This window comes from Mesoplodon mirus (assembly GCF_964341445.2).
Source record: "Mesoplodon mirus genome assembly, chromosome: 5".
NCBI lineage: Eukaryota > Metazoa > Chordata > Mammalia > Artiodactyla > Ziphiidae > Mesoplodon > Mesoplodon mirus.
In genome coordinates, this window is record NC_138980.1 from 52,500,169 (window position 1) to 52,525,128 (window position 24,960).

The 24,960-nt window shown below is 45.8% G+C and overlaps 1 protein-coding gene across 4 annotated transcripts in view; it reads right to left on the reverse strand.

Moving 5' to 3' along the window:
* The window catches only part of GRIA1 (glutamate ionotropic receptor AMPA type subunit 1), a gene marked incomplete at its 5' end in the record, with an annotated part of 316,249 nt that extends 300,231 nt beyond the window's left edge, over positions 1-16,018 (reverse strand). For all 4 annotated transcript variants that reach the window (XM_082622054.1, XM_082622053.1, XM_082622051.1 and 1 more), the window contains 2 exons: positions 12,820-12,957; positions 15,937-16,018. In XM_082622054.1, the coding sequence (XP_082478180.1) occupies positions 12,820-12,957; positions 15,937-16,018 (220 nt within the window). The remainder of the gene's footprint in view (positions 1-12,819; positions 12,958-15,936) is intronic.
* Between the last annotated feature and the right edge of the window lie 8,942 nt (positions 16,019-24,960).

The window sequence follows — 24,960 nt, forward strand, 5'->3', positions numbered from 1 at the left end:
TTCAAACCTTTTGCCTGCACTGACCTCTGATCTTGCCTTATCCACCAGCATCCCTTGTATGCTCTTCTCTCATTGGTGGCTCTTCTCTGCCTTAGCATGTTGACCCTTGGTCTAGCTCCAGCCTCTCTGAATTTTCCCTTCTGAATTGATGTGTGTGGGAGGACATCTGTGTTTGTTTTTTTTTTTTTTGCCTACTGAGCATCTAATGTCCATTGTTTTGGTAGTAGCCTCCTGATTTCCTTTGGAGGAATTACTGCTCCCCCAGGTCCACCTAGTTTGGATAGACTGAATGAAACCAACATTTGGTACTTCTCACTGCCCCAAGCTCTAAGAATGACCATATGACTAGGCATAGAATGACCTAAAGAAGATAATATGCAGGCCACTGTGTCATGTTCAGAAATGAGCATGTGTCCTGATTTTTATTCAGTGACATCAGACCTAGGACTTTTGTGGAACTGAGGGCAAAAGAGAAGTTCCCTTTCCATTGGACTTTGAGATGGGCACGTGTAGGCTGGCTGTGCCAGGATCTGACACATGAGTATAAAGCCAATTTAGAGAAAAGCTAAGCCCCAAAATCTAGAGGGTCTATCTGCAGCCTGATGATATCATTCAAGCCCCCGAATCTAGCTGTACCTGAAGTCAAAACTATCCAGTTAGTTTTCTATCACTTGTCACCAAAAGAGTCCTGACTACTCACTGCCCAAATGGGGTTGCCCCTTTGTCCCCATAAGCAGTAATTTCTTGAGCCAAAAACACTGTGTTAGGGCTTCCCTGGTGGCGCAGTGGTTAAGAGTCCGCCTGCCGATGCAGGGGACACGGGTTCGTGCCCCAGTCCGGGAAGATCCCACATGCCGCGGAGCGGCTGGGCCCGTGAGCCATGGCCGCTGGGCCTGCGCGTCCGGAGCCTGTGCTCCGCGGCGGGAGAGGCCACGGCAATGAGAGGCCCACGTACCGCAAAAAAAACCAAAAACAAAAACACTGTGTTAATAGACAATATGCCTAGTTAATTATATTACCCTGCATTTGCCTAGCACTTCTGAATTTTAAAAGCTCTTTCATGTAAGTAATGGCATTTGCCTATTCTAATAACCCTGAGAATATGGTATTATCACCCCATATTATACATCTGGAAACTAAACTGGACACAAAGATTTCTCAAGTTCATACAAGTCAATGTCAAAGCTGGCATTGAACAACTTATTTCAATTCCTGTATATGCCTTTCTATTAAATCTCATTGGAAATTGTCCCCACTGGTCTCTAATTCTCTTAAAATCCGAATGATATATACAAATGACTAAACTTTTATTGGGATAATTATCATAGCATTATTTTTAGGAAAAAGCATTTGGAAATAAACTAGATATCTAATAACAGGCAATAGATGAAGTAAGTTAGGGTATGTGTGTACATTGAGCTTTTAAGAAGACATTAAGATGAATGTGTGATGTTCAAAGTAACACGTGTTACACTGAGTAAAAAAATCATGTTCTTAGCCAGTAATATACATATACTCTTAATTTTTTAATTGATATATTCAGAAAAAAGATGGGGAGTTTATCCTTAATATTATAATTACACAAATTTTATTTTGTTTGGTGTTTGTGTCCACATGGCTTTCTATAACATGCATACTACTTTTGTACACGAAATAAAAGCTAGTCTCAAAAAGTTCATTTCCATCCTAGAGATTCCGTGTAATGACATTAGCCTCCAGCTGCCTCCTCAACCTCCATTTTGCCTGCATTCCCTGGGATCTGGACCTCCCGTGGCCTTGGGCTTCCCTGTGCACTGCGATACACCAAAGTCATGGGAGTGGTCGGGGTTAGAAAGAGATTTCCAGTAACCTCTGTACGCTGCACACCTTGACTGCAGCTGCCACGGAGCAGCACAGGTCCCTTGAAAGGGCACGGGGCTGTGTTACACAAGAAGCAGGCACTGACGCTGGGCGGGGAGGGCTGCTGCCACGGGAGGGGAGCTATAACACCCACAAGGGAGTAGGCAGACACAGCAGACAGTGAAATGAAGAAAGCCCTCCCAGCCCGCACATGTCTAGGGATGGAACCAGAAACCCAAGCCATTGCCCTCTCACTCCCCTGAGAGCTCAGCTTCCTCATCTGTGAAAAAGGGAGAATAAAATTACCTACTTGATGCCATTTTATTGAGTGGAGTTGATTTGAAATTAGCAAGCATTTACTCCTTCTCACAATAACCAAATATCAGTGGTACAGTTATTACCTTCATTTGAAAGAAACCGTGGTTCAAAAAAGAGAATTGACTTGCCCAAGCCATGCAAGGCATCCATGGCAGAGCCAGGCCCTGAACTGGAAATCCTTTATTTAGAAAATGGGGCCTTATACCTTATTTTGGACCCTGACTGACAATCGTCTAGAAGGAGCTGGAATGAGCTTTTTTTTTTTTTTTTTTTTTTTGTGGTATGTGGGCCTTTCACTGTTGTGGCCTCTCCCGTTGCGGAGCACAGGCTCCGGACGCACAGGCTCAGCGGCCATGGCTCACGGGCCCAGCCGCTCCACGACACGTGGGATCTTCCCAGACCGGGACACGAACCCGTGTCCCCTGCATCGGCAGGCGGACTCTCAACCACTGCGCCAGCAGGGAAGCCCTGGAATGAGCTTTTTTTTGTGTGTGTGTGGTACGCGGGCCTCTCACTGTTGTGGCCTGTCCCGTTGAGGAGCACAGGCTCCGGACGCACAGGCTCAGCAGCCATGGCTCATGGGCCCAGCCGCTCCACGGCATGTGGGGTCTTCCCGGACCGGGGCACGAACCCGCGTCCCCTGCATCGGCAGGCGGACTCGCAACCACTGCGCCACCAGGGAAGCCCTGGAATGGGCTTTTGATTGGACTTATAACTGGTTTTCACCTCCATCACTTTCTAGCTACAGTTATTATAATCGTCTTCCACAGGAATTTACAACACAGCCTGCTGGAACTCTCAGAATTCATAATATCCAAATACTACCCCATAAACAGCAATAATGCAGGCTTATTTTCATCCCTGCCATTGATGTTACATAATATACAGCTATGTGTTCATTCATTCACTCATTCATTCATTCATTTCACTAGCACCACCACACACTATTCTCTGGTGGAGACTGTGATGGGAAGCTAAAGAAAACAAGGTCACTGCCCCCAAGTTGCTTAGTCCAGTGGGGCAGATAAAATAAGGGTCCAGGCAACTAAAACCCAGGGCTCAGTGTGACAGCTGCTACAAGGAAGATACAAAGGGCTACAGGACAGAGAGTGTGTGAATGTGGGGGGCTGGGACAAGGGAGGATTAGGAGAGAAGATGATGCAAGAGCTAGGACAGACCAGAGGGACAGAATTTCGATAAGGGAATATGGGAGGTGTAGTGTGTAGGTGGAGGAAACAGCAGTGTGAACTTGAGGACCATTGAGTTGCCTGGTTTGAATGGAGGCCAGGATTCAGTGTAGTGTAGCCTTCCCGTCTGATAAATTAAGTGGAGTTCTAGATGATTCTCTGCCTCCGCACACATACTCACCAAATTTCTTGGCCCTCTGCTGGATCAGCTTCGTCTCTGAGAGCACATCCACAGACACACCACAGAGCCACATACAGCATATGACCCCTACGCCCAGCCAAGAGCTTCCCCTTGCCCCCAGCGTCTGTCCCCTTTCCTTTGCCACACTCAATCCCAAACTGGGGATGGGAGTAAAGGAACAAAGACATTAGCAAAAAGTCTAGCAAAAGTCTCCAGGGAACCTGAAAGCGGCAAAGTGTTCTTGAGCCTCTGATTCCCGGTGAGAAACAGACATCTGAACCTGGTACTTCTCTGCTTAGAACCCTTCAGTGGGTTTCCCACAGCTCTTGGGCTAAAGATCAAATTCCATAACAGGGCCCACCAGGCCTGGCCCTTGCCACCGTCCCCAGCCCCATACTCCCCCACCCCTTACCCCCCAACCAGCCGTCTGCCCAGAAAGCTTCTAGAATATTCCTCCTGTTCCCGACACCACATCACCAAAAGCCTTCAGTTCTCAGCTCAAACACCTATTCACCTCTCTGCCCAAAGATGGTTCCTTTGTAATATGCTTTCATTGAATCATGGCCCTTTCTTTCACATCTTTATCTTGATCTATAACGATGCACTCATTTGTATGATTATTTGACTAATAGCTGCATCCCTTACTAGCCAGTAAGCTCCATGAGCACAGGGCTGCTTTCTGTTTTTGTTCACAATAGTAAGCACTCCATAAATACTAGTTGAATATTGAATGAATGCACCTGAGGCCCATGGTTGGCTTAATTCCCCTGTATCTGCATACAAATGTAGCTTGGCTGTGCAACTCGGTGGACAGGGTTCAGAGCTTTTCTCAGAGTCTCAATTTGTTTAGTGAGCCTCTGTCCAAACGAAGGCTGGTACAAAAGCTTCTTCTCTTAATTGTATATTCCTGGAGTTTTCCATGCACTCTCATCATTGACATATAGCCCTAGAAGGACTCTTAGAGGTCATCGGAGCTTCATCGTACAAATAAGCATGGGAGTGGTCCTCTGAAGTCACACATGAATGACTCAAGAAAATAGTCCAGCACTTGAGTCCATGTCTTCAAATCTCAATCCAATATACTTTTCACTGGTCAGACTTGGGGGGTGTGTGTGTGTGTGTGCACACGTGTGTATCTTCCTATCTTCCCATCTACATTCCGCCTGCTCTTCTACCTACCTGGTCTGATTCCTCCAACTGGAAGTTTTCCTTCCCTTCTCTCAATGTGTGTGTGAGTGAGAGAAGGGGAGTGCAGAGAGCCTCTCCATTATATCAGTTTTTTGTGCATGCCTATTTTCTCTGTAAGAACCTGAGCCCCTTAAGGGGAGAATCAATGACTAATGCATTTTATTTCCCCCAGTTCCTAGTGTAATGCCTTGTAATGGCAAATGGATTTTATCTCGTGTATCAACTGCAACTCTGACCAATTTGTACTCACTGCCTGGAATGTTCTGGTGAGAGGGAATCTAAGGCCATGTCTAGATTCAGTGGAAAAGAATTCTGTAATCAATGAATGCTGTCTGCAAGGGTATGAGAGGGGGCTGTAATGGTACATATGCTCCATAGGGGGCAATAGTAAAAGTGCTTTGAAGGAACGCATGAACACATAAATGAATCTTAACTGTTTCCCAAATGTCCTATATGACTACTTTATCTTGAGCATCTAAAAGAATAGTAATCTCACCCATCTCAGCAGAAGTCTTCAAACTAATCAGAGGAAGCAGTGTTCACACTCTTCTGTATCAAAAAACTTATGATCATCAATATTATCATAAGAACCAAGAGTCAAGCACAGACAACGTTGAGGCCTGTGTGTCTCAAAGTGAGGGCAGAGGTGAAGGTGGAGAAACCATAATCACACTGTAACATCAACCAGAGAAATGCAGACATCTGCCATGTAACCAGGAGCTCAGCATGGATGCAAGAGATAAAGGCTGAACTCTCCGCCTTGCAAAAATAAATATATGCCGTAGTGGTAGAGATGAGGGGAGGAGAAATATTGTGACTGTACCCACTCAAAAACCTTCCTCTCATGACACGCCCCAAATCTGCTCCACCCTTCAATACCTGCTCCAGTTCCACCTCCTGCAAGAAGTATTCCTTATCCACAGCCATCTGCCTCTGCCTTGGAAGTCTTAGCACCTAATCCTGAATCGTAAACTTCACTTCTTTTGGCACTTCTTTTTTTTTTTTTTTTTTGCGGTATGCGGGCCTCTCACTGTCGTGGCCTCTCCCGTTGTGGAGCACAGGCTCCGGACGCGCAGGCTCAGCGGCCATGGCTCACGGGCCCAGCCGCTCCGCGGCATGTGGGATCCTCCCGGACCGGGGCACAAACCCGTGTCCCCTGCATCAGCAGGCGGACTCTCAACCACTGCGCCACCAGGGAAGCCCCTTTTGGCACTTCTTGTGTTGGGCTCTTTTCCTGCCATTTCACTTTGTTTGTGTCCATAATGTTCCTCTATCTTAAAAAGGTGAAAGCTCACTGAATTTTGGAGTTTGCAAAGCTGGCTTCACATATTAGTTTAGGCTCTTCTTCACTGGGTAATATGGAGAAGACACTTAATCATTCTCACTCTCAGTAGTGTCATCTATAAAATGGAGATAATAACCTCTCAAGATTATTATAAAGTATAAATAAGACAACATGTGTGAAGTCTCTGGCATATGGTAGGTCTTCAGAATAATCTTTGTTTATCCTCCCAACAGTTTCATTAGTACATATAGATCAATTTTTTTTTTTTTTTTTTGGCTGTGCCACATAGCTCGCAGGATCTTAGTTTTCAGACCAGGGATTTCAGACCCGTGCCCCCTGTAGTGGAAGTATAGAGTCCTAACCACTGGACCACCAGGGAATTCCCTAGACCAGTTTTTTGAGAGCAGGAGTTACATATCTTTTGTGGCCTCTACTGTTTATTGCAGGGTGAGGAATAGATATTATTAAAATAAAATAATAAAATGGCAGATGCTGAAGTATATAAATCAGGTGTGAGCACATTGGCCTACTTACAGGCCTGGCCAACTAACATAATTTGTTATACTGGCCACATGTCTGATAAGGAACAGTCAGGACTTTGGTAAACTTGAGAGATTATACTTTATACTTAAATCGGTCAGCACTTCTCAGCTCTAGACAGTAGAAGTGGAGCAGGAATGTGGGTCCAGAGTTGCCTGATGCCCTAAGTATTTTCAAAGAAGCCAGAAATTTGGATTTTTATCCCAAATTTTGAAAAGCATCATGCAGGTCAGGGAAAACAAGTCTCTGGACTGTTAGTTTGCAGTTCTGAAAATGATGAGGGATGCTCAGGCAAAAGCTAAGAGGCCATGTGTCTGTTGCCAGCACCTAACATCTTGTTAGAATGCCCTTGGGCTTCCTAAGTAGGTCCACAACAGAGGGAGACCCACTGGAAATAGGCATGCTGCATTCCATCTGATTGTTATTTAAGCTCCCAGCATCTATGCTGTGTGGCTCTCTGATTCCTGGAAACGTTTGTTCATGTGTGTTAAGGGAATAGCCCTGTGCCAGGTGTTCTCAGCAACACCAAACAACAGCTAAACATGGTCTTTTCTGAACAGCAGTTCACATTCTGGTGGTAGGGTTGACCTCTAAACACACAACACAGGCAACATTGCAGAGCAAATCAACTGGGACTTAAAAGCTCAATGCTTCCAGGAGCCAGGCAGGTGAAGAAAAGGAGAGAAGTGGGCTGCTCGAGAGAGAAGCCATCCAGGTGGGATACTCCCATCCTAGCCAACTGGGGCTACATAGACCCAGGGTCCAGTGTTGCCAAATGGTTTGAAATTTCAAAGAGAGCTAAGATATCCAAATTCCGACGTGCAGTTCAGTGCTTCTTAAACACTGTGCTGAAAGTGGCTTGGGGATAGCCATTGGGTCACCCCTTCCGCAGCATTTGACAACTGGCAAATGGGAGGCCCAGCGTGGAGTGACACAGGAGGTCAGAGCAGGGGAGGAACTAGGTAAAGCGTCCTCTTTTCTTTTGCACACGCTGTTCCCTCTGCCTGGAACACACTTGCCTCATTTCCTTCTGGCCCCCTCACCTTGACCTCCTAGAAAGCTTCCATTTATCAGTGAGACTCACATCAACCACCACCCTCTGAGAGGCCAACCCGACTTTTCAAAGCATCTCTAACACTCCCTGCAAGTGACTGCTGTAACACTTACAACATTACATTTTTAACTTCTCTTTATAGGACGGTTGGTTTCACTAGGGATAAAGTCCTCCAGGGTAGGAACATGTCTTACTTTTGTCTACATTTCTAGTGCTTAGCACCACGCCTGGGCTAGGTTAAGGGCTCAAAAAATGCTTGCTAAAGGAATGCAAGGTTTTTAAAGAGCTTCGTCAAGTGGGATGCCCATATTAACTGCTGCCAAATCTTCCCAGGGCCAGCTCTTGAATATTCTGATTCAGGAAGTCTAGCGTCTGCCCTTGAGTCTTGCTTTAAACAAGCTCCCTGGGTGAATTTTCTGTGCGCTGAAGTTTGAGGATCTCCAGGCTAAACTGTAACTCCCACAGGGAAAGAAGCTGTGTCTTCTTTGTCGGCCATTATATTCCTAGCACCTGGCACTGTGCTGGGCATACAATGGAAATTCACCATGTACTTGCTGAACCAATAAATGGATGAATAAATGAAAAGTAAGGATTAAGTTGCAACAATGCTCCTCAGAAATCCAATAGGAACCCCAGTTAGTATTTCATCTGTCTCTTTATTTATACTTACCATAAAGACACCAAGATAAGCTGAACAGCTAGTCAGTAACTACCATCTCTATGGACAGACCCCTCAACTCCTGCCCTTGTGGGCTTGGAAGTATACTCAGAGGAGATCCTAAAGCATTTGGGTTGCTGATTCAATGACTTTATCCCTTAATGATGGCGGAAAAGGAAAGAAGGAAAGATGGAATGCAAAGAAGACGCAGAACTCTCATCTTGGCTGGAGGTATTAGCGATACTCTCCCCTGCATTCCCTACCCTCTAAGGACCACTCTGCCTTTTTAATGTCCCCTGTTGCTAATACATCTAGCAGGAATAGTTCCTGTTACACGTCCTCTCCTTTCCCTTCTCCACCCTCTGGTGGAGGGATCATGAATAGCAAAATGTATAGGAAAAAAACAAATGACAGGAAAATGATGAAAAAATAAAGATTTGGTTATTTTCTGGAGGTAAGACTGGGAGAGTTAACTTAAGGTTAACCACTAGTCCAGATTTCAAAAAAGCACATGAAATTAAATCTCAATAAGATGCTTTCTTAGTTTTCAAGAAATGATTAGTTAAGGCATCATACCTAAAACCTCTCTGCTCCCTTTGACATATTTTTACTGAATCCAAATTGGGACAGATGTCAGTTTTCCCAGACCAATGGATCACAGTGGACACAGCCCCAACGGGTTCGCTAGTCTCAGATGAAAGTTACCAAAGAATGTTACAGGCAGGCTGGAAATTACATTGCCACCATAGCCACCCCAATTGCCCAGTACCCTCTCAGTTCTTGGACACACAGCAGAGTCCCCGTTGGACTGTAAGCCATTTAAGAGCAAGGACCTTTTATCATCTCTGTTTTCCCAATGACCATATCAGTTCATAGCATTGAAGAAACGTTTAAAGAATGACCAAATTCTTGCAGCTCTATTTACGATAGCCAGGACATGGAAGCAACCCAAGTGTCCATCGACAGATGAATGGATAAAGAACATGTGGCACATATATACAATGGAATATTACTCAGCCATAAAAAGAAATGAAATTGAGTTATTTGTAGTGAGGTGGATGGACCTAGAGTCTGTCATACAGAGTGAAGTAAGTCAGAAAGAGGAAAACAAATACCATATGTTAACGCATATATATGGAATCTTAAAAAAAAAATTGTCATGAAGAACCTAGGGGTAGGACGAGAATAAAGACGCAGACCGGGCTTCCCTGGTGGCGCAGTGGTTGGGAGTCCGCCTGCCGATGAGGGGGACGCTGGTTCGTGCCCCGGTCTGGGAGGATCCCACATGCCGCAGAGCGGCTGGGCCCGTGAGCCGTGGCCGCTGGGCCTGCGCGTCCGGAGCCTGTGCTCCGCAGCGGGAGACGCCACAACAGTGAGAGGCCCGCGTACTGCGCAAAAAAAAAAAAAAAAAAGACGCAGACCTACTAGAGAATGGACTTGAGGACACGGGGAGGAGGAAGGGTAAGCTGGGACAAAGTGAGAGAGTGGCATGGACATATATACACTACCAAGCGTAAAACAGATAGCTAGTGGGAAGCAGCCGCATAGCACAGGGAGATCAGCTCGACGCTTTGTGACCACCTAGAAGGGTGGGATAGGGAGGGTGGGAGGGAGACGCAAGAGGGAGAAGAAATGGGGATATACGTATATGTATAGCTGATTCACTTTGTTATAAAGCAGAAACTAACACACCATTGTAAAGCAATTATACTCCAATAAAGATGTTAAAAAATAAATAAATAAAGACAGGAACAGTTTGGGGAAAAAAAAAAAAGAATGACCAAATTCATAGAAAACTATACACTGGTATAGGGCAGGAATCAAGTTCAAGAACCCATATCCACTCACTTCTGGTTCATTAACCACAGTGGATGACATTGCCTGTATCACATTTCAATCCTCCCAATAAACAACCAACAACCCTATTAGAGATCAAGCCTTAGGTTGTTAAGATAATGGTACAGAAGCACCACCTTTTGCCTTAGAACATTTCCTCCAAGTTTTGTCTTTTATTATTTTCTCCTGTCAGTCAACGTCTTGACACTAGAATAGCAGTTAACATCTCTTTCCACCAAGCTCTGTTGTAGACAGTTCTCAGCAGTATGAGTGAATACACATGCCAGCCATTTATTCTAGATTCCCTAAGCAAATAATCCTAGAGTAATGGATCCCTTTGAGAGGGTGACAAAAGCTATGGAGCCTCTACCCAGGGAGTAAATTAAAATATGCACATGCATGCAATAGGTTATACATAATCTCTGATGGTTTTTAGATACATTGATGCCCACACCTAAATCCTCCGTTGAAAAATTCTCCTTTAAGCCACATTGAAAGAAATGGGAGGTTATCTAATAACCAAATACCTACTCAATATTATTTTAGCTTTCCAGGGAGATGGTTTCACAGAACTACAATTCAACAGTTAAACTTCAGCTCACTTTTAAGGGTAGTGAGTAACACAGTTGACAAGATTTTCAACCTCAGCATTACCAGAATGCAGAATTGTTGTTTTATTTATTCAGTGGGTCACTCCTGTGCAAAATCATGGCTACAATTTGAAGCATGATAAGGTTTTCTGCCTAGGTGCTTTATCAGGCCACTGCCTTATAAAACTCTGAAAATTCCCATTTATTTCTCAGGTAATCTCAGTGAAATTGATCAAGTTACCATGGGATCTGTGTATCTATTGCAGTGCTCAGAAACATGTACCTTGGGGTCACAAGACCACCATTTACTTCTTGGGTGACCCTGGGCAAGTTATATAACCTGTTGCAGCCTTAGTTCCCTCTTCTCTAAAAGGAAGATAATATAGAGCACTGCAGGGCTCCTGTGAGGATTAAACAAACTAACACATGAAAAGCAATTAGTGCGTTGCAGGGCCACAGTGGATGTTCAATAAACGGTAATGAATGTTACTATAATTGTCCATAAAATACTTATCATAGTTCTTGACACACAGTAAGTCCTCAGTAAATGGAATCTGAAATAATTATAATTCTTTTTTGTATTGAAGTATAGTTGCTTTACAATGTTTCAGGTGTACAGCAAAGTGATTCAGTCATATATATATATATATACACACACACACACACATATATATATACATATACATATATATATATTCTTTTTCAGATTCTTTTCCATTATAGGTTATTACATGATACTGAATATAGTTCCCTGTGCTATACAGTAGGTCCTTGTTGTTTATCCATTTTATATATAGCAGTGTGTATCTGTTAATCCCAAACTCCTAATTTATCCCCCTCCCCGCTTTTCCCCTTTGGTAACAATAAGTTTGTTTTCTGTGTCTGTTTCTGTTTTGTAAATAAGATCATTTGTATCATTTTTTTAGATTCCACATACGTGATATCGTATGATATTTGTCTTTCTCTGATTTATTTCACTTAGTATGATAAGCTCTATGACCATCCATCTCGTTGCAAATGGCATTATTTCATTCCTTTTTATGGCTGAGTAATTGGAATAATTATAATTCTTGGAATTTGCATATACATTATCTTATGAGTGGTCTTAGGGATAGGGAGAATGCTGAATTCTCAGTTTGAGCGTCTTCAATTCAAATCATTGAGAGCTCACCGGGAGGGAAATGTGGGAAAGCAGTGAAGGAAATATGGTGCATGTCTTCTGCCATTCACAGCTCAGCAGAAGCCACCAAGGCCACAGTGGCACCCAGAGCCTACGGTGCCAATTTAATCCACTTTTGAGGTGTTCTTGCCCATTCAGCTCACACTTCCATGCCATCAATTCCTACCTGAGCTTAATCCCTGGAGGGAAAATGTCTCTACTGATTAAATTTTATGCTTTCACCTGTCTTAAGATGGCAATCATACCACCACACAGGTTTTCTTTTCAGCCCTAGTTGTCAGAAAAACTCAGAATGGTGTTTGTTGCCCGCATTTTATAATGCATTCAGTTCAGATGGGCAGAAATTGGCCTCTCCTTTCTCCTTCTTGGGGTCACCTCCGTTCTGTTTTGTGCTCAAAGGCCATCCTAAAAATTATGTAAGCCATCCGTCACTTCAAAGTATTCGGGAAATAATCAAGGCATCAATTTTTAAAAATAATTACTGGTCATTTCTAAAAATGGGAAATGAAATAGACACCTTCTCAGGTATCCTTCCTTATCAAGCTCTGGCGACGTTTTCTCCTTTAACTGTGCACAGGAAAGGCGTAAGCACTTTAAACCACATTCTGTAAGTCAGAACCTTTTATTCTGCGCCTCTCAGAAGTTTCCTAAGTGTGAAACTCTCAATGGAACCAGAAAACCTCTGCGAGGTAGGGGAGATGCAGTCAACCCCAGTCCTCATCGTGCTGGCATTGAAAGGTATCTGGCAGTGAAAAAGCAAACCCATTCTATGAACTGCTGCAGGATCTAACATACCAACTGATGGAATCACTCAAAAGGCCCTGGACATTTTTCTTGGAGGGCTTTCTCTTACGAATACAGATGACACCCAGTCATTTTTTGCAACATCGCCACCTACGTACAGGCCCTCCCTTCATTGGTCGATTGCAGAAAGAAATCTCAGAAATAGAAGCAATTACTTACATCTATAGGTCATCTCAAAGCTGTCACTGATGTTGACAATATCAATCTGGGGAAGCAGCTTTGGGGGCTCTGTGAGTTGCGACAAAGCAAATCTAAAAGCGGCATGTTCCTGTGACTGCTGGTTTGGAAATAATCCCCCTGTGAGGAAAGAAAATGAAACATGGTATCTGGGCTAGAGACCGGTTTGATTCCTCAACAGCCCACCCCAGATGGGCCCTTTTCTTCTCCCCAGGCTGTTAGGTGTTGCCTTTAGGAGTGGGAATCAGAATTCACATAGACTCAACTGGACCCTGAGGTTTCAACTTCCACAGATGAGCTTTTATGTGACAAGGACTCGAACATCTGTCCCTGACCAAATATTTTGATTGTTCGCCCCTCAACTCAGTTCAGGTCAGAGAAAACAGGAGCGTTGTGGAGTTTTTCTTCCTCCTTTCTCGTGCAAGCCTCTTAGGCGGCCTATGCTCTTGCATGGACTTAAACCCTAGCCGTGCCTAATTTTTCCTGTATCGGACCCATTTCTCATCACAGAGCCTTACAGGAAGTAGTGCTAATACATGTTACAGAGTAAACTCTAGCTCTGGGAGCCTATGTGCTTCTCCAGCACTATAACCGTTTGCTTTGACTTTGACCCTTGTAGTCTTTGACCTAGCAAGACCTGTATGACAATCCTCTGAGGTTTATTCAGTTCCTCTGAAAACTGATTTTCTGCAAACAGTGTTTTGCTGCTTCTTTCACCACTCATGATCCCAGGAATGACTTGTTACATAAGGGATTGCCATCGTGTGTATTTGCCTGGGAGAACCTTGGGCTTCAAAGCTCTGGGGGCTTAAGGACATCCAGAGGATGCAAACATTCTATTCTAGTAAAAAGCAGAACAAAGGGGCCTGGTGGGACTCCTGTTCCAAGAAACAAGAGTACACACCTTACCTTTGTATTTACTGTGGACACATAAATAAATTAAAATACATTTCTGTGAAGTAAAGTCAGCAGTTTCCAGAGACTGAACTATATAATGAATGTTTACATAGAAGTTGATCTCAGATTCCTTAGGAATCCCAATCCCAATGTGATACACTTCTAACTTCTTATACAGTAGATATGTGTTTTTAACAACCAGTAAACGAATTGTAAGGCTTTTGTTAGAGGCAGTACAAGTAGAAGCAAGTACTATCTGCTGGCCGTGATATTTTCAGCATGTGTTCTACAATTTAACGTTTCAACCTTTTATGTGAAAACAAAAACAATGGTTCTATCAGTTGAACAAGCAAGTTGGGGCAAAATATGATGAAAAATCTGCAGAGATACATAAGCAAGCATCTCTACGTATACACAAAACACTCTGTGCATTTATATATCCATGGCAATATATACAAATACACTTGGAGAAAGCAAGTCCTCATATCTTAAGACAAGTATTTCCAATCAGCAAAGTATGGGCAATACCTAAGCCCCAACGTAAAGAAGAGCCACACGTAAGAGCAAGTGATTTATACGTGGTCATATGCCTCCATTTTAAAGGACAAAAACAAAAAAATTCTTCTTGATTCTGATGCTCCACCCTCCCCCCCAGATGACCACACCCCAAACACTTCCCTGGCTTCCTCCTCCCCTGCAATGAATGAAAGAGAGCGGGTGGGGGTGGGGAGGTAGGTGGCTATAGGCTGGGCTGCAAGAGAAGCGTCCCCAGAGGCAGGAAGTTTTGTTTTGCGTCTAAGGCACTAACACACATATACAGACACACTTCAGAATGTAGCTTAACAGGTGTCAGGAAACAAAGCAAGTTACTCCATGGCTGTTCTAGCCACCCTCAGAGCCAGCACACTGGAGAGGCCAAAAGAGACTGATATTGCAGCACATATGTGCCCAACAAAAGACCACCTGCATCACGTCCCCCCCCACAAACACACACACACAAGAGACACAAACTCGTAGGAACGGGAACTTTCCCTAGTGGAGCAATGTCCGTGTCAGGGGAGAGAAATCAGAACCCAGACCCACCAAGATGCCTCCAAGCAAAGCAGCTTGCTGGATTCCGGGACATAAACAGCCCTGAGATGCTGGTCATACTGAATCCCCGAGCCCTTGTGGACACACGTTGTTATTGGTGTTACTGCTTCTGTTTGTTTCGCTTTTCCCCGTTGTTATTATTAGGAGGAACAAGAGCTATCGGCTGCCCCATAAATACAGGGAGGGTGAGGGTCCTTTGAGGATCGTGACAACGAGGAAGGGGAAATGGGGAACAAAAAAGCATGTTGAAACCTGCCTCCAAGTTGAGAGGCTGGAGCTCAGTGATGGGGAAAGCTAAGAGGAGGGGAGAGGAACATGTGGATGTGTGTGTTTGTGTGTATGTAAAAGGTAGACTGTATCTGTGGATGGAGAAATCTAAGAGGAGTGGGCGATGGAAGGAGCAGAAAAAAAGGCAGGCTAGGAAGTTCCAGAATCGGAGGAGTGGGGACCACCAGCCCAGCATGGCAGACAGCAGACAGAAGGCAGCTAGAAGAGTCCAGAGCAGGAGAGAGAGCCCCCTTCACCTAGAGTGGGGGGCCTTTTTAGCATTATTTTAGTGGCTGCAATAAACCCAGCATTCTTCACTCTTTCTTTTAGAGGGTCTCTTTCCCCTCCCCCAGGTGAGAAATCACCGCCTCTCTCAAATATATATGTGCATATTTAATCCGTAATCACACACACCACACATATTTATATAAACAGGTGAAATCGGGCACCATCTACCAAGCCATGGAGTTAACTCCTTAAACACCCACCACCCCTTTCCTTGTTACAGCCTGATTATTTTTCCTCCAAAGCAGTGGGTCCTCCATTTCACATGCTCATGCCTAGAATGTGAGTGGTGTGTGAGGACCTGTGTCTGCGTGTGTGTGTGTGTGTGTGTGTGTTTGTGTGTGTGAGCACACTTCCCTTCTCTGCCCCACATCCCATCCAGAGAAGACCCCTCCCCATGCCAGCGGTCCAAGTCTTCACATCACCGGACAGCTTTGCGTAGACAGCCAAGCACGACAGCCCGTAGTGGGGCTGGGGGGAGGGGACACAGACCCCCTCCCCCCCCAAAAAACTGGCCAGACCCAGAAAGTCCCTCCCGAGGCTGCCCCTCTCACTCACCGATCTGGATATTGTTGGGGAAATTGGCACCTACTACCGCGCCTAGGAAACCGGTGCAGAAGAAGGCAAAAATGTGCTGCATATTCCTTTTTGCATTGGCGAAAAAGAAGCCCAGGTCCAATCATAGATTTGGTGTTTTCCCCCTTCCCTTTATTCCTCTCTCTCTTCTGCCTGTTCTTTTCCTCCTGCCGTTCCTTCCTTCCTCGCTTGCTTCCTGCCTGCCTTCTGCGAGGTTTGTCTGTTTCCCTTGGAATCCCAGCGCTTAAACTGCAGCGTTAACACCAACTGACAGCCAGATTAACTGAGCACGGAAAAGAGAAGCCTGTCCTCCTGCGAGCTGAGCGCTGCTCCCCCTCTCCCTCTCCTCTGCTCTCCTCTCCTCGCAGCCTGCCTCCCTCTCCCTCCCTTGCTCTCTCGCTCTCCCCCTCACGCTCTCACAGGCAGCCAGCTCTACGCCAGTACCCACCAGCGAGCCAGTTCCCGAGGCTCCCCAGCTGACCTCCTCTCCCCATCACCCCCTGCCTCCTCATCCTCACCTTAGTCTCCTTGCTGGGTGTGCCAATGGCTGGCTGGGCGGGCGGGTGAGGGGGTGTGATACCTGGAGCTTGCTCGCCCGAAAGGGACAGCCCTGCGGTCCCCTTCGCCCTCCCCCGCCTTCCTCAGCTCTCTCTGCCCCCGCTCCCCCAGCCCCCAGCCTGGCAGATGCGACTGGGAATGTGGGTTCAGCTGCAAGTCAGTAGGTGGCAGGGGGTCCCCACAGTAGTCCTCCATCCACCCGTTGCTTGATCTAGGTCACTTTTTCTGGGAGCGCAAGGTCTGTGCTGGATACATCTCCTGCACTCCACTGGCCCAATTATTCCTACAACTAATTCCTGAGGGAAGACCCTAGAAATCCCTCCTAGGAGCTTTAAAGGAAAAAAGCTACCCACCTCCCACATTGGGAGGAGTGACAGAAAGACAGACCCAAGGCTCTGGAAGGCAGGTGCCTTGACTTGGACATTTGGTGGTCCCTGCTGCCTTTACAAGTGGAATTGGTGGTCTCTTCAATTCTGTGCATTTAAAATGAGCCCCCTTCCCCCTTCCCCTGCATTCCAGAGGAATCTATAGCATCAGAATCGTGTGGGTGTACAATAAAGGCTAAGGATACTTACACAGAGCAATTACATGAGTCATTTTGCAGGGATTCTAGTGAGAGGATCCAGGCTTCTTTCAGGGATCTCTGGATTCTGGTCCTGTCTAGAGTAAACTGGAACTCCATAGACCTTCCTGGACAGGGGCTTCTGCTGAAACAACCTTTTATAGGACAGCTGTGGTCAGAGAAATAGTGTGGGTTGCAAAGCAGCAGTCCAAGCAGTCACAGAACTTTACAGTTTCTGAAGAAGCTTCACAGGGTTACCTCGCTGTCTCCTCATACCAGCCCTGGGAAGTGGCCCTGACTCTTATTTTACAGATGAAAAAAACCAAAAGGCTCCAGGGATTAAATCATAAAGACATAGATCTGATAAGATGGAGTCTGGACCTTCAGGACTAGCATACAGTTCGACCTATGAACTTGAATGCTCTGGAAATTACCAGTTGGCCCACTGCCCTGGTCAGAACTCCCACCCAACAGATGAAAATCCAAGAAAAGGAAAGTCCATTTTTCCTCAGTTAGAACAGGAGAGAATAGACTTTGGACCTGATTTTGCTTTGCCACTTGACTAGGCCATTTTATCAAAAACTCTTCCCTTCCCTCACCAAGATTACATAATCGCAGACACACACAGGACAGCTGCAAGTGCTGGGATTTGCAAGAAATATCTGACTGTTCCATGGAGCCCCTAAACTAGGAACAACTTGGAGGTCAGATGCTTTATGATTTCCTCTGCACTTTCACATATATTAATTAGCTCAAGTGATTTTACAGCTAATGTGTATTCTTTCCCATGGGCCAGGTACTCTATTAAGCAGTGTTGCGTGCATCATTTACTTGTGCAATAATGCCTGTGGCAGGTAATCTAATCCCCATTTTATAGATAAAGAGACTGAGGCCTAATCATTTACCCCTGTTTCACTGCTAACAGGGGAAGAGATTGGGGATTTGAACACAGGAACCTCTATCATCAGGCCCAAGCTATTAACCCTTAGGCTCTAACAGAAGGAAGGACTGGGCAGGGACGTAGAGGCAGTGTCAGCATCAGCTTGGGAAGGTGTGAGGACAGATCAGGAAAGATCACCTTTGAGGTCCCTGCCAACACGCCAGGTCTGTGATTCAGTGATTCCATCTTAAAATTTCTCCATTTGCATTTTTTGTCTCTTACTATTTTGAATGGTACCTGGGGATCTTTTAAGTTCTCTGAGCTTTGTGCCTGGTAATAATAATAATTAGGCTGTCACTGAAAGCTTCACACTTCTGTCACCTTTCAGAGCAAGCTCTCAAAGCCCTTTACAAGGATTAATTAGCAAAACCTCAACGCCTACTTGTAATGGGTAAGATTTGCTTTGCTTACTTTGGGGCAGAGGGACTTAAAGGAGTCAAAATGATGCATTTTTGATGATCATTATAAATCATATAGTCAAATGGATTTTCCTAAAATATAGCTCTAACTATGTCATTGCCCTGCTCAAATATGGTCAGGGGCTCTCCTTGGCCTATTGAATACATACTTATTCAATCATCAAGTAAACCTGGGGCTTACATATATCAAGCTTGGGTATCTAGGTCAAATACATTTAGGGTCAACTGTTTATCCTATTTCCATTCAAATGCTGGTAGAGAACCTACTCTGTATCCAACAGGGAGTCAGGTGCAGGGGTTATGGAAGGGAATCAGTCAGTCTCTGCCTCAAGCCAGGTGAACGTGGTGGAAGAGGAATACAGAGGAACCCAGCCAAATGTCATCCAAGGCGGCCCACAACACGTGCTCTAATAGAGATGTAAGCTCGACACTGGGGAGCAAAAGAGGACGCTACCAATATGTCTGTCTGTGGGGAACCAGCAGGGCTTCAGAAGAGTTGAGCAGGGAAGGAGGAAAGGACAGGCAGAAAGTGAGGCCTGAGGGAAGCCATCAAACCAAGGGGAGAGCACCTGCAAGGGCAGAAGGCTAGTGAGGACGCCATACGCTCCATGAGCCTGGAGCCAGTGGTGCAGACTGGGAAGAGAGGGCAGGGAAATAGGAAACCTCGAAAAGGGCAGGGTCGGGCTTCCCTGGTGGCGCAGTGGTTGGGAGTCCGCCTGCCGATGCAGGGGACACGGGTTTGTGCCCCAGTCCGGGAGGATCCCACATGCCGCGGAGCGGCTGGGCCCGTGAGCCATGGCCGCTGAGCCTGCGCGTCCGGAGCCTGTGCTCCGCAACGGGAGAGGCCACAACAGTGAGAGGCCCGTGTACCACAAAAAAACAGACAAACAGACAAACAAACAAAAAACAAATCCAGCAATGATAACAAGCGCTAAAAACTATACAAAAAAAAAAGGGGGGCAGGGTCAGGATTTGGAAACCACTGAATTCCTGGCAGGCAATAGAGAGCCGTGGGATGTTTTTAGCATGAAGGTTATATGACCAGGAATGCATGTGAGCACAAAGAGACTGACCACCGGTGGAAGGTGCTTTTCTTATGTCTCAGCCTCAGAGGTTGGGACTGTGTATCATACATTCCCTAAGGAGCGTACTCTGATGTCATCCTTCATTAGTTTTTCCATGCTTTCCCTCCCTACAGCTCCCAATCTGTTTGCCATCTCCAGTATCAGTCTGCAAAGACTTGACTGTTCATAGTCTGTGGTGATTGATGGCAACCCGACCCCTACAGATACATGTTAAGCTGTGATTGACACAGCATTTGTACATCTTACATCTCATCTCATTCTCCCAACAACCGTGCAAGGACAGGAATTAGAACCTATTTTTACAGATGAAATAAGGCTCAGAGTGGCTAGATGGTTAGCTTAAGACAGTAGTTGTCAACTGGCAGGGATTTTTCTCCCCCAGGGGATATTTGACAATCTCTAGAGACATTTTTGGTTCTCATAACTGGGGAGGTGTGATTGGCACCTGGTGGGTAGAGGCCAGGGATACTGCTGAACATCCTGCAACGCACAGGATCTGCAAAGAATTATCTGGTCCAAAATACCAGTAGTGCTGAGATTGAAACACCTTGTTTTTTGTTTGTTTTGTGGTACGCGGGCCTCTCACTGTTGTGGCCTCTCCCATTGCGGAGCACAGGCTCCGGACGCGCAGGCTTAGCGGCCATGGCTCACGGGCCCAGCCGCTCCGCGGCATGTGGGATCTTCCCGGACCGGGGCACGAACCCATGTCCCCTGCATCGGCAGGCGGACTCTCAACCACTGCGCCACCAGGGAAGCCCTGAAACACCTTTCTTAAGGGCACATAGCAACTAGCACACCAGGTACTAGACACCAGCACCGCATTCTGGTCTCCCTCTCCATTATATGACATTGAAGAAAACTGAGATTCATCTTCTTTCAAGACTTTTCACATTTTAAAATGGGATCCCTGGAGATGGGTGTCCCGTAAAGTCCAAATGGACCAGTATCTCATGGAGGGACTCCAGGCATTTGACAGGCCAGTGGAAAAGCTCTCCTAATGTAGCTCAAATTGTGCCCCAGAGATAGCAAGGCACCCAATCCCCAAATCAATTATGACGTATCCTGGTTCATGTCTTCCACATACTATAAGTTCCACCACCATGTAGCCAAAATAGCCTCCGATTTATTTATTTGGCTTTGGCCTTACACAAATCAAGGAGAATGGTGTTGGGCAGGGGTTTCACATTCAAATGCCTCCTTGGGCCAAGCAGGGAGATGACTGAAGTGAGCCGCCGAGTTGGGGAGAAGGCAGTGAGGACAGGGAGAACTAGAGCCTATACGCCCTGTGCGAAGGTGGTCGCAGGGCTCTAAGGCAGCTGGTGGTTGCCATAAGGAAACGTAGGCCCAGGGTGGCCAGATCTGATTTGTTTTTCTTTCAAAAGAGAGCAGAGGGCTTCCCTGGTGGCGCAGTGGTTGAGAGTCCGCCTGCCGATGCAGGGGACACGGGTTCGTGCCCCGGTCCGGGAAGATCCCACATGCCGCGGAGCGGCTGGGCCCATGGGCCATGGCCACTGAACCTGCGTGTCCGGAGCCTGTGCTCCGCAATGGGAGAGGCCACAACAGTGAGAGGCCCGCATACTGCAAAAAAAAAAAAAAAAAAAAAAAAAAATTAAAATTAAAAGAGAGCAGAAATATGGATTTTGTGTGTGGGTTTTTTTTTTTAATATATATATTAAGTATAACAACTGCTTTGGGCAGGGAAAAAAAAAAAAGGCAGAGGGAAGTGTCTCTGGGCTTGATCTGGCCCACAGGCTACCGAGTGCCAGTTCTAGTTCAGTGGAAGGTAACTACCAGCCCCAGCGTCAACTTGGGGACAAGTCCATTTTGTCTCTGGGCCTCTGTTTGCTCATCTGTAAAATGACAAGGGTACCTTAGGTAATGGCTGCAGACTGTTCTGGCTCTGACACCCTGCGGGTGCATTTGACAACAGAGGCCCATGGAGGAAGAAAACCTCCCTGGCCTCACATCTCCATCTGGAAAACATGCAGGTTGTACCAAGGTCTCTTCTGGCTTGAATGTTTTGGGCTTCTAGTGTGAAACAATTCAAGGGTGGGGGAAGCCATCAGAATTATGATCTGAGAACACATCGCTAACAGCTAACAGACTGGGTAAATGCAATCAGAGAGAGGGTGCCTCTGTGGCTTTCGAAAGGCCCTGTTTTAAAAGATGTAGAAAAAGCTAATAATGATAATATTTTTCATGTTTTTAGCACAATTCCTACAGAAGGTTTTCAAAATACTCCACAGACTGTGTGTGACAGGAGCACCACCCCAAAGAATGTAATCACTCACCCTGGAGCTCTGCCAGGTTTAACAGCATTTTCTATCTCTTTTTTTTTTTCCCTCCTTCTTTCAGTCTTCCCTCCCATTCTCACATAAATGGCAGCATTTTCATAAGCCCTCAGCATTACTAAGTAATTAGGGAGCAGTGCAAGTTCTGGAAAACACCCTGGGGCAGGATCAATGCCTAAAAAAAAAAAAAAAAAATCTATTCCAGGGGGAAGCTCCTACACAGAGCCACTGTTACTGTAGAGATTGGAGGCACTGGTTATTTCTCCAAACCAGCTGTGCTTTCAGAAAGGCCACCTGGGCACTGCTCACAAGGGCAGGCGTCCAGAGCACCGAGCTTTCCACGGCTCTCCTGAGAGGCTCTGCAGCTCTCCCGACCCTGGTCTACAGACCAGAGAGTCAGGCTCTCAGAGCATCCTCATCACATGATTTTGGATGAGCCACTTAACCCTTTTGTCTCAACGTCTTGTCTGTGAATGAGGGTTAATGAAAGAAATGTTGCACTTGGAGGGCCTGGCAGGGCTCCAAGCACACAGTAAGGGCTCTGCGGCCATGATCATAGGGAGGGGTGAAATGTTATTCTCGCCTAGTGCTTGAAGTCCAGATTCCTCCCGACTCTGGGGGCCTTCCATGTGGTTCCGATCTTCTGGAATCTTCTCTTATAGTTCAGTTTGCCAATCTCCTCTTAAGGGCTGTGTCACTTCCCCACATTCTCAAAACATTTGTCCATCAGGACATACACGCTTCTGATTCTCCCAGTCCCCCTTGCCCCGCAACCTATTCCTCCCCTCATTCCTCCCAGATCCCTCAGTGGTACTTTCATTCATCCCGTCAACAAGCTAAGTACGCCATATCCAACCCATCAGCAAATTCTGTGAGCTTTACTTTTAAAATACAGCCAGAAACCACCACCTTTCCACCCCAGATCATTCATCCCACCCTCATCTCTCATCTGACCCATGGCGATCTTTACCAACTTTCATTTCCCCTCCTTCTTTACCTCCCCCCTCCCCCGTTCCCACCATGGCCACATAATTTGTTCTCTGTATGACAGCCCGAGTGAAACTTTTGTCACTCTCGGCTCTAAAATAACCAGGAGCGTCACATCATACTTAGAATAAAATGCAAACCTTGGCTCCTGGCTGCCGCTTCAACCCCCCTTCCCTTGTTCACTCTTAGGCCAGTTGCACTGGCCCTCTTCCTGTCCTTCGGGTACACGGAACACCATCTTGACTCAGGACTTTGTACTAGTTCTTTCTGCCCTCAAGCTCCTCTCACAGAAATCTACATTGCTTCCTTCCTCACTTCATTCAGGCTTCTGTCCCAAAGTCTCCTCCTTACTTTATCTGAAATGATAGCCCACCCCCTGCCATGATTTTTGTTTCCCTTACCCTACTTTATTTATTTATTTGCAGTATGTATCACTACCTAAATACAGTACCTATTTGTGTGTTTATCATTTGACCCATCCTGGAATGGATCTTGTTCTCTCCAGTGCTCAGCATCTAACACAAAGTTAAATTCTCCATAAACTCTTGTTGAAATGATGGATGGATGGTCCTTATCCTCTCCTGAAATACACTTACTTTTCTCTGAATTGTTTAAGACCCAGTTCATTTCCCATCTTCTCCACAATGCCCTCCCACACCTATTTTGTCCTCCCTGTTACTTATTACTTACTGGTTTTACTTGATATTCAACTAGCTCCTGCCACTTAATTTTCAGCTCCTTGAGGGTCAAGAAGCATACCTATAACATTTTTAAGAGAGATTTTTTTTTTGCGCATACTTACGATGTGCCAGGCACAGTGCCAGGATACACACCTGACTCATGTCGTGTGATGTTCACAGCAATCCTACAACATAGGAACCCTTATTATTCCGTTTACAGGTTGGGGAAGGAGAGGTGGGGAGGTCCAGTTTCCTGTCCAAGCTTATATAGCTATTTAGAGACAGGGCAGGGATTTCAACCTAGATCTGCCTGGTTCCCAAGGCTGGTCCTCCTAACTGTTATCCTATACTGTTTCAAGAGCCATGCTCATCAATTTGGTTAATTTGCATTAGGCGGGCCCTTGCACCATACCTCCGGAAAGGTAAAGGTCTTTGCTTCAGGGCACGTGGCTAAGAGATGACCTATCCCAGTGAGTCCTCATATTCAAAACCCCATCCTGTAGGAGCTCCAGTATTATCTGAACAGGGCTCTAAGAAGCCATTGAGAAAGCATGTATGAGACTGGAATTTGCTTCAAAAAACAAATATGTCGGGCTTCCCTGGTGGCACAGTGGTTGAGAGTCTGCCTGCCGATGCAGGGGACACGGGTTCATGCCCTGGTCCAGTAGGATCCCACATGCTGTGGAGCGGCTGGGCCTGTGAGCCATGGCCGCTGAGCCTGCGCGTCCGGAGCCTGTGCTCCGCAATGGCAGAGGCCACAGCAGTGAGAGGCCCACGTACCGCAAAAAAACAAAAAACAAAAAACAAATATGTCTTGAAAAAAAAGAGGAATCAATGTTTCTCTCCCATATGTGGTAACGTTCTCTGAGGGCAGACAGTAATTATGGTGCTTATTGGAGTCCCCACCCACCCCATGGCCAGAGGAAGATTTTAGTCAATTTTTAGGGGACTCAAAACATAAATGATTCTAATTGGCTGTCATATTCCTTGGACTAAATTTTGCTGCTTGCCCAAACTTTAGAGTCTCCTTTATTACTCTAAGACAGACAAAATCATGCAGAAGGAAAAAAAAAAAAAAAAGGCTAGGAGTGGGGCATCTCCTATGTGGAAGGGAAGCAGGTAGAACGTTAGGGTGGGAGGGAAATTTTGAGATCATGGGGTCCAACACTATCATCTTACAAATAAAACAGGATCTAAGAAGGGTTAAGTCATTTGCCCTGGGTCACCCAGTAGATAGAGGCAGATCAGGGACTTGAAACCCAAGTTCACTGCATGTTGAGTGTAGTTTGTGTAGTTTGTGTTACAGTGAGACCTGACATTTAGGCTCATTTAAAGGGGTTCAAGTCAAGGCTATAAAAGTTACAGCTCAGAGAAACATAAGAGGCCCAAGTTAGATTCATCTTTTAGAAGAAGCAGATGGAGTTGCTGGAGAACATGATCTGCCCACCAGCCCCTAGTTCATGTGGTAATTTTTCCCCTAAAGA